Source organism: Ranitomeya imitator, chromosome 2, assembly GCF_032444005.1.
Source record: "Ranitomeya imitator isolate aRanImi1 chromosome 2, aRanImi1.pri, whole genome shotgun sequence".
Lineage (NCBI taxonomy): Eukaryota > Metazoa > Chordata > Amphibia > Anura > Dendrobatidae > Ranitomeya > Ranitomeya imitator.
The window spans coordinates 634,961,733-634,971,904 of NC_091283.1; the positions used below are offsets into that span (position 1 = coordinate 634,961,733).

General features: G+C 42.5%; 1 protein-coding gene across 1 annotated transcript in view; it reads right to left on the bottom strand.

Moving 5' to 3' along the window:
* Window positions 1-9,728, bottom strand: part of GDF10 (growth differentiation factor 10) — a 30,101-nt gene extending 20,373 nt beyond the window's left edge. The window contains exons 1-2 of the mRNA XM_069752675.1: window positions 9,390-9,728; window positions 5,321-6,228 (exon numbers count right to left, since the gene is read on the bottom strand). Coding sequence (XP_069608776.1) covers window positions 5,321-6,228; window positions 9,390-9,609 — 1,128 coding nt within the window. The 5' untranslated portion in view covers window positions 9,610-9,728. The remainder of the gene's footprint in view (window positions 1-5,320; window positions 6,229-9,389) is intronic.
* Window positions 9,729-10,172: the final 444 nt, after the last annotated feature.

Below are 10,172 nucleotides of genomic sequence, written 5' to 3' on the forward strand. Positions count from 1 at the left end.
AAAACATCTGCAAAGGCCCAATAAGCGGGAGGCAAGACCGGTAAATTTGATGGAGTAGCCAGTGATCAAGCAGGATGAATGCATGACTCCAATGCAGTATTCCTCTTGACCTTCAATCCAGGACAGGCTGGTGTGTAGGTAGCCAAGGCAGGCCCAAGAGCATAGGATGGGACACACCTGGTAGCACATAAAAGGAGATTTTCTCTGATCCGCTAGGAGATTAAGAAATTTGCTTCTGCTACAGGTCACTCATTTACAGATGATACCACCAATGGACTCTGGAGGCATTGAATGAGTATCCGATAACAATCCACCATGGCTTGGTGTATGAAATGTCCTGCGGAACCAGAATCCAGGTAAGCCTATGAAGTGAAATGGGTGTTGCCACAGGAAACAGACATTGACAGAGTCAGCAGAGGAGAGGAGTAATTCTCACCCAGGATAGCTTCTCCTATTGATCCTATGCTCTAGAGTTTCCCATCTTCTCTAGACAGGAGTAGATCAGATGTTCGTGACAACCACAGTAGAAGCACCTTCCCTCCGAACGCCAGACCTCCTGACGATGCTTTGCCAGTTTCTCTGGGTCATCTTGTATAGGTTCAGAGGAAGGTGTCGAAGCTGAGAGCTGTGTACTGATTGGCTTGTGGAAGGTAGTAGCCAAACGCTTAGATCCTCTTTCATGGAACACCTCTTTGGAGCATTCTTGAAACCTGATGTCGATCAGGGTAGACAGGAACAACAGGTCGATCAACAAGGTAGGAATATCACGACCAGCTAGCTTCTCCAGGCAAGACCCTCCCAGAAGGTGGCAACCAATGCCGCATTGTTCCAAGCGAGTTCGGTGGACAGGGTGTGGAATTGGATGGCATACTGGTCCACTGTGAGGTTTCCCTGGCTAATCTGAGGAAGTAGGATGCTGCAGAGGAAACTTGGCCAGGTTCATGAAAGACATTGCAGAAAGCTTAAAAAGAAAGTCTGGAGCTTGGAGACCGGGGGATACCCTCTTTCCCATAGAGGATGAGTCATGGCAGGTCTTTTTGGGTAAGATGACACATCATGAATGTCACTTTGGCCTGATCAGGAGTGAACTTGTGTGCCAAGAGCTCAAAGTGCAATATGTATTGATTCATGATTCCTCGGCACAGTATGGGACATCATCATTACATGGTGCAGCATACAGGCGGGGTTGGGAACCAGAAACATAGGTGGTAGTTTGGAGATTCATAGCTGAGGTTGCCACAGCTTGAATAGGTGAGGAAGAATGTATAAAGGTGGGTGGTCAAAGTCTGTAAAGAGAGGACATGATTTTGTCCTGCTGGTCCCTCTGGTGGGAGACCTCCTGGAAAAGGTCAGAGACTGAAGAGGTTGGACAGCCAGTTGGTTCCATGGGCTAGGCAAACTGCAAAGGGAGTGGTGGTAGAACCACTCTGTCGTAGTCTGAGGAGAGTCTAGAGGGGCATAACTAGGTGAACACCTGACTCTGCGGCAGTTGACCCCCCCAGAAACAGGAGGCTGGAACAGTCTAGAAGGGAGAGTTCAGCTGGTACAGGCAGGCACAACAGGAACACAGGAGCGGAAGGTTCACACAGGGATGGCTGGAATACTGGCAGGCACTGGCAGGAGCAGATAGGAACAGCAAGTATACAGGCGGCCATTGGCAGTTGCAGGGAGGTATGGCTGGTGTACAGGTGGGCATGGCAGGTACAGCTGATAAACAGGCAAGCACTTGTGTTGCAGGCAGGTATGGCTGGCATACAGGTAAGCACGGCAGGTGCAGGCCCGTACAGCTGGAATACAGGTGGGCACCAGCAGGTACGGTTGGTATACAGGTGGGAACGGCAGGTGCAGGCGGATATTGGAAGATTAACTAGAACATGGGACCTAAGAACTAGCAAGCATGCAACTAACAAAGTGAACACATTGCCCAAGCACCTCCCATGAGGTGGAGGTGTGTTGTGAATTCTGCTCTTGGGCTCCCTCAGGTGGTTATGAGTGGTAGTGCTACTGTCTTTGGATCGCAGCATTTATCAGGTGTGTCCACTTATTGCAATTTGGACTAGGCTATTTAAGTCTTGCTTGATCCTTTAGTCAGTGCCAGTTGCCCATTGTTTTTGGAGGATTCTCATCCCTGACTGGTCTCTCCTGTTTTGCTGTTCTTTTCAACAAAGATAAGTTCTGGCTTTGTTTTTGCTGTCCACATGCTGTGGGCCTTATAGTTGTGTGCATTTTCATGTTTTGTCTTGTCCAGCTTTGTCTGTGTAAGGATTTTTTGCAGCCAAGCTGTATCTCTGGAGATGCAGATATACCCTCCATGTCTTTAGTCAGATGTGGTGTTTTGTATTTTCTGTGGTGGATATTTTCTAGTGTTTTAATACTGACCGCATAGTTCTCTGTCCTATTCTTTCATAAAGTGTCGGCGGAGCTCCCGCACCACTGAGCACTGCCGAATCTGTCCCACCAGTCTGGGTCATATCATTGCCGGCCCACCAAACACCCCCTTTGACTCCTTTCCACCAGCGCTGCAGATCCCCCTAGGGTAAGCTGAATTCAGGACTGTAAGACAGACCCCCATTTGACGCGTTCATTTTTTTTCACCATTTTCCTTCTGAAAATTTGGGGTGCATCTTATGGTCCGGTGTGTCTTATCATCCGAAAAATACGGTATACATGTTTATTGTGGAATTGAGAGTAGCTGCACCTACTCGACAATTGAAATATCTCGTAAAACCTGTAGAATGTTAATAACAATATAAAATTATCAAACTATGCTGACATGTCAAAAATGCCTTATCCACATTAAATTATCAAAGTAGATTGGCCCGTTTATTGATTGCTAGGAACAGCTTCAACAATTTTATTAGTGACTGTGCTTCAAGTCACTGCAGCTCAGTCATTAATGTGAATGAGGCTTAAAAGGTTATTCACGCAATCACATTTTTTTTGCAAAGCAGAGAAAATGAATATTCATTGTTAATATGCATACTAAGCTAAGCATGTTTCTTTCTTCTACCATTTTGTCTTTTTTCATCTCTAGCAGTCCTACTTTTATCTGTTAAAACTACATTTCCTAGCAGCACCCTGCTTCTCTTGAGTGTTGCAGACCCCATACTCCCCTCTCCTGTGTGCTTCTGACAAGCCCCATCAGGGCATCAAACACAGCTTATCTCAGCTAGTGTTCTAAGCTCTTCTGAGCCAAGTTTTTGCAAACTCTCTTATGGAGATAGAGAAGAGCACAGGTGAGTTGAGCTCTGCTGGAAACCAACAAAATAGTGATGTGAAGACACACAGGCAGATTTATCGATGTACTGTACTGTGTTTCAGAATATAAAATCATTCAGGCAGATTTGTGTACAGAACCAGAGAGTGTATTCCAAAAGTAGAATACACTCAGGGTGAGCAGATCTATGCTGGCAGGAAGCCAGCTGGCCGAGACCACTCTCACTGAGCATTATCAACGTGGAGCACTGGAACTACAGATTGGTTTCAATTGCAACTTGAGGTTAAACAGAGTCTGCAGATACATACTTTCGAGTAGTGATATGTGCAAAACAGGACAAATTTATAAATTAGTTATTTTGACTCAAAACATTATATGTCTGTGCACATAATTATAACAAAACATTGTGATTTTGGATATAACCCCTTAGCTTCAAAATCAAGCACAACCCTTAAAAAATATGTTGGGTTGATTGGCAGCAATGCCAAGAGTGAGAAACTCACTAATCTGATATAGACAGACCAGTAATATCGTAGTCCTTGAAAAAAACTTTAACATAAAGACTGACTCAAACTCTTACTAGTTTCTTTGAATTGAAGTTTCACCTTACAACCACTTTACATGTTGTATCACGGAACTGCATTATCTGAGATGTGACAAGCTCTCTGTTGAATCATGTCAGGGAAGTGCCATTTTTGCCAAAATAGCCATTGGAGGTCAGGAGCTGTAAATGAAACCTGACAGCTGTTATATGCTGCCCAATACACAGGCAGCATGTATCAGAAACTGACTGTATGAATTCAGCCATGTATGATAACAGCTATAAGAAGGTGTGCCATAGAAGATGAAATTCCCCAGCACTGTGCGGCATTTGGGTCCGGAGACTTCCACCTACTGCCCAAGCAGAACCCTGCAGAACGAACAGGAAGGGGAAGAGTTTTTAGAAAGACAAGTCTAAACGGAGCACCAGGTTAGGTGACTTGTAGGACGCAGTTCCCTTATATAAGAGGCCAGACTAGCATGGTTGGAAAGGATTTGACACCAACCAGTGAGACAAGCAGGACACTGGAACATACCAGAAGGCCTAATCCAGTTGTGGTACACCCGTGAGCGGGGTCAGATAAGGCCAGTAAAGATTCATGGCCCAGTCTACGCTGGTCAAGATCTGAGGACAAGATTCGTTAGAGTCAAGGTCCGGGAACCTGCCCACGATAGCCAAGACCCAGGGCCCAGCCCTTGTTCATCCAGGTCTGATACAGTAGATGACCATTGCAAGTCAAGCACCAAATACCCACTCTAGGGCCTGTAACAACATTGTATTGGGAGAACATTGTATTGACACCCTTTCTGAATGTGAACACTGCTCTCATGAGATATGAGTCAGATAGCATAGAGAACTTGGTGTAAGAGTTATAGTTGGGCTTGATTTAAGAGAATAACATACTATAAAAGCCAGCCCAGAAACTGAGCTGCCTGGGAGGGTAGACGGAAAGGCAGGCCCTCGTTGGCTTCTCTCCACCCAATCACAGTGACTGACAAGCTCTTCCTGCAGACGTGTATAAGGAAAGACCTGACAGTCATTGATAGTGGATGAGGAGAAGTCACCTTTCTGACTATCTTGCCATGTAGCTTGGTCCACGGTGCCTATTATACCATGTTTTTCTCTGAAACACTGCGGCATTACATACCTAGCTGAAATCATACAACCAATGTCTGACACATGCTGCCTTTGGATCAAGCAGCATGTATCAGCTGTCAGGTTCCCTTTAAGTAAAGCCTCTGGAGGAATCTATGTAGTGTCCTTCTAACGTAACATAAATTTCAGTTGTTTCAAGTTTGGAAAATGTCTTAGGCTACTCATACATGATTAGGGCTAAGAAAATATGAAAACAAAAATTACACTAAGGAGGTCAACCAGGGCTAGAACAATAATGACAATAGTAAAACAAACATTTGGATTTAACCCTGTGTCACCTTCATAAGGCTGGTCCACATTTGAACCCTACTAATCAAACGGACCTCCTAGTGTACTACTTTGGAATATTAGCAAGTTTGGAAATCAGCATTTACTTTGACAAACTGTTAACTTTTTTAACTTCTTACCTTTGGCATTGGAAATTCACAAATACCAGAGCAGTAATAAGCATCAAATGATTTGGGAGATATAATCCATTCACTCCATCCAATGTCTGCAAAATCCACCTTGAGATATCTGCGGGAGCAGACCCTTGGCTCATCCCACTGGCGTCTCCGAGCTTTTTTCATTGTCCTCTCATCAAAGTGAAGGACTGGAGATTTCGGCAACGTATCAGTGTTTTCATTACCCTTCTTCTTCCGCTCCTTCCTTTGGGGCTTTTGTTTCAGTGACTTGTATGTACTTTCCCACAGGTCCTGCTTGCTATAGTGAATATACTTAACATCGGGTAGTTCATTATTATGGGTTGAAGCCAAAAATGTGGCATCCCTCCTCACTCTGCTCTCTGAAGATGCATTGAGAAGCTGCTTTGCATCAGCAACACTTGATTGGAGTGGGTCGTATCTTTGTAAAGTTACTGCCACACTGTTAGGCTCTGAAATTGCCCTATCGTTGGCAAATACTAAGATGTATGGGGCTTCCCTTGGATTACTTTCATAAATATTAGAAGGTTTATAACCAAAATCAATTTCAGTTGAGATGAAGAAGTCTTGTTGATGTTGGGCCTCCTTTATAATGCTAGTTATATCCTTCACATGCCAGGCATCTTTTTTATTAGACGTAGCAATGCTGATATTCCACTTCACCAGACCTAAATCTCTTTGATGAAGAATACTTTTAAAGACCACACTAACCCTCTGATTTTGTGGTTGAAGCAGAAAACGACAGGACGTATTCTTGGAGCGTTTGCAGAATGAGTCCCTGGGAGGCCTAGGGCCTTTGTCAGGTCCAAAATGGAGAGTGGCAGCCAAGACAACTTCGGACTGTTGTAGAGATGTTAAATTGAAGCGATATGTGGGACGGGAAGCCATAAAATCTGTCAGATAAAGAAGCTTTATTACATATGAGGAATAATTGTGCCAACACTTTATTTTTCATGGACGGATTAAACACATGATAAATGTATGGGTTCAGGCCCCTCAGTGTGTCTGCATGATTAAGTTATCCATAGAAGCATTTGTCACTTTTAATTTACTGTATTGTTAATGCTCATATGAAAGCCAAGTCACCCAACTCACAAAGGATCCTTGAATTATACAACTTAGATCTAGGACAGGTTGTGTTTTCAGGACCAGACTCAGGCATTCTCACTGTATGTTAGTTTACCTTTACTATTTGTTGGACTATCAATATGTTTTTTAGCATTTTTGCTCTTTTTTAGAATATCCAGGCCTTACCCTCTTCATAGCCAGTCAAATTTTTTTTCCACATTTTTTTTAGAATCATAACTTCCTTAAACATTTGTTTTTATACCTGCATTGTAGTTTTTAATTATAGCAATTATTTGAACATATAATGTACTTAAAAGGAATCTGCCACTAGGATCAACCCTCCTAAGCCATCTATATGGGCATGCAGGTCAGAGAAAGTGGAATAAAATCCATGTTTTCCTTAAGATGTAAATTAGCTATTAAAATCTATGGGTTGGACATAAATCCCTGTGAGAATCTGCCTCCACAGCTTCTTTTAAAGGGAACCTGTCACCCCCCCGCCCCCCAGGCTTTTGTAACTAAAAGAGCCACCTTGTGCAGCCCTAATGCTGCATTTGGCAAGGTGGCTCTTTTAGTTATGCTCCCTGCACACGCTGAAATAAACACTTATAAAATGTGCCCCCTCATACTGTGAAATCGCCAGGGAGGCGGGACTTTCCTTCCAAATCGGACGCAGCACAGCCGTTACTCATACCTGGGCGCTGCCTCCTCAGCGTTGTTTGAATCTGTCCCAGAGCCTGCACTGTTATGTGATCCCTTGGGCATGCGCAGTTAGGACTGCCCGTCTTCTGACATCATTTGATGTCAGGCTGACTGCGCCTGTGGGGCCGCGCTGCCCGAGATCCCGCCCCGTAGGTCATTAGAACAGACTGTTAGTCATTACATGTCTCACACTGGTAATGCACCATTTTATTTAAAATAAGCTCTGGAGGCAGATTATCAGGGAGATCTGTGTGCTATCCATAGATCTTAATCGCTCACTTTAAGAAAAATGTGGATTACTCTGGAATAAAACATCGGATGGCAGATATCAAGGTATAATTTTTTTCAACTTTCTATGACGGCTTAGAAGGGTTGATCTTACTGACATATTCCATTTAGAAAAGCTCTACTGAGGCCTCTTTATATAATCTTACTTGACAAGTGAAGGAGATAAAGCTTGTTAACACATTACATTTCATGTTTACTATTATTTTATTATTATATTCATTTTTCTGTCACACATTGAATTTACCATTTTTTATATTTTGAGGCGCAGGGTATTTATATTTCCTTTATCTTTTTTTTTTTCTTGTGAATCTGGTAACAACCAGTTTATGTCCCTGTAGCACCACTACACGGAAAATTAATCATTACGTGATACCAATTCTAATTCATGGACTGTCTACCTTATGTATAAGCACAATAAGTCCTCCCGAGAGAATGACAGAATAACTGGTGGTCTTGAACATTAGATCCCCTTTATTTAATTCTCCTTTAAATTGATTTTCTAACCCAGGCAGCCTTTTTACTCATAGGAACATCAAATGAGAAGAGGCAAAATTGTTCTTAAGGACTGTGATAGGGTTCTCCACTAAACATAATTTACAATGAGGCTAGGTTCACACTTCAATTGCAGCCTCTGTTATGAGGCTATGTCACAAGTTCTGCCATTGTTACTGCTGCGCAGTCTTTTCTGTCAAACTGACAGCCACCCAAAACCAAATGGACTGCAGTATTAACCCACTGGACCCCAATAATATGTCTGTCCAAGTAATGAGCATTTTTTCCAGAACTTCCTTTTTTTTTTTTGTTTCTTAACAGGAACAGAAAAATAGAATTTCAAACACTAGTGTGAACCTAAACTTAGTGTGTGTAGCCATAAAAGTAAGAAAATCAGTTAAGCTACATTTTAGTAGGACCCAGTTGATCCAGTCAAGCTGATGAAGCTCAGAATAAGGACTCATTCACACAACCATATTTTTGGTCCGAGTGCTGTCAGACAATGCTATTCAATGGGGCACTGCAGACGAGTATTATTTTTTTTCACAGATTGAATCTGTGTGTTAAAAAAATCAAGTTTCTTCTGTAAATTGGATGACAATAGCCCAATCAAGTCTATGGGTGTGAAAAAAACAAATGCCATACGTATACAGTACATTGTAATTCTTTAACATAGGAAAATGTAAATGGTCTTGTAAATTAAGAATTGCTGCTGCTGTAATAAAATAAAAAAAGAAAAGTGAATTGCATACGAACTGCACACATGACAAGTGATAAAAAAATCCTAGTTTTCTGGATGAAACTCTTGATTTTTTATATGGTTGTGTGAACCTAAGGATAATTACTGTATATAACCTCAATACATATATACAATATACATAACACTGTGTCAACAGTGAAACACTCCACTGTGCTGGATACAAAATGTTGTAGTTTGATGACTACTTTGGCAATTGAGAGGACCTGAAAACTGCCACAAATCCAGCACATCTACTACTTGCTGTAGGCTCCATCTGTTAACGAGCTTTATATCACATCATAAATTACTTGAAGCATCTACTGTTTATATAGCAGGATATAGGGGTGTATTGTATTTAAGAACAAAGTGTCATTTTTGGTCGTAATAATCAGTGTAGTCCTGTCTCGAATAAAATTCAGAATTGCTTTTCTACACTTTCTATAGACTATACCTTGAACTTACGAGGCTTGATGCTATAACGAAGTATTAGGGACCATCATTGTCTTTTCGGTATTGACAATTAGACGGCGCACATAGCTGTAAGTTTCCGTACAGGTGAGTAATTATAAAAAAAGGTGCGGGCATCAATTTCATGACATGTTTTGGGCAAAGAGATAAAACCAGTGTGTAACTTAGAAGTGCCACTTGGATGAATATGTCCTTTAGTGTAGCCACTCTCTGTGGACCCGTTGGATGACATGACGTAACATTATGGATATTCGGATGTTTTGCCCTCAGTATGGACCCCTATGGGTTTACGCTTACCTGGCTGTGCCCGGAAGCTCCGAACTGTATTCCCATCCTGAGGACGACTGCCATCTCTACTGTATTTCTCGTAGAGCTTCATCATGTGCATTGACAGGGGGTCTGTAGTGGATAGTAGCAACCCCGAAGCTGGGTTGGAGCTTGAGTCAGAGCCCTGTGGTTGCTTTCCTCTACCCATAGTCAGGAACAGTAATAGCATCCAATACCGAGACATCATCATAAAGGGGACACACTATATCCAGCCACCACTGCAATAATAGCTACACTATATGCTTCTGAGCAGTTGTGGTCTCCTTCTCCAATTCTCCCTGTGACTAGGTTATTCCCTGTTGATGTCTGTGTTGCTCTGTCTTTCTCCCGGGCGTCACATTCAAAGCTCAGTTTACAGCTCTACACAGGGGCTGGGAGGAGTGAGGTTGGCCCTTCCCGCCCAATCACCACTCACCTCATGCTAGTTGAGGCTACTGGATGATGGCACACGATTATTACTGCTAGGGACTCATTTTTACTGTAGAGCTCCCTGAGATGCATTTCCAGTTTGCATCCAATCAGTTTCCTTAACCCAAGATGTACTTACTGCTGCAGCCGTCATCCTCCACACTCAGACGTCTCATCTACAATTTATTCCTACACATAACATTGCAGCTATTAAACCAGAGCGTAAAAAAAAACGTAAACTGCAATCACACCCCGCTGCTGAAATAGTAAAAAAAATACATGATAACAGCCAATATTATGCTACACGCTTAAATATTCACGTTTAATCTATTTTTATTGCAAGTT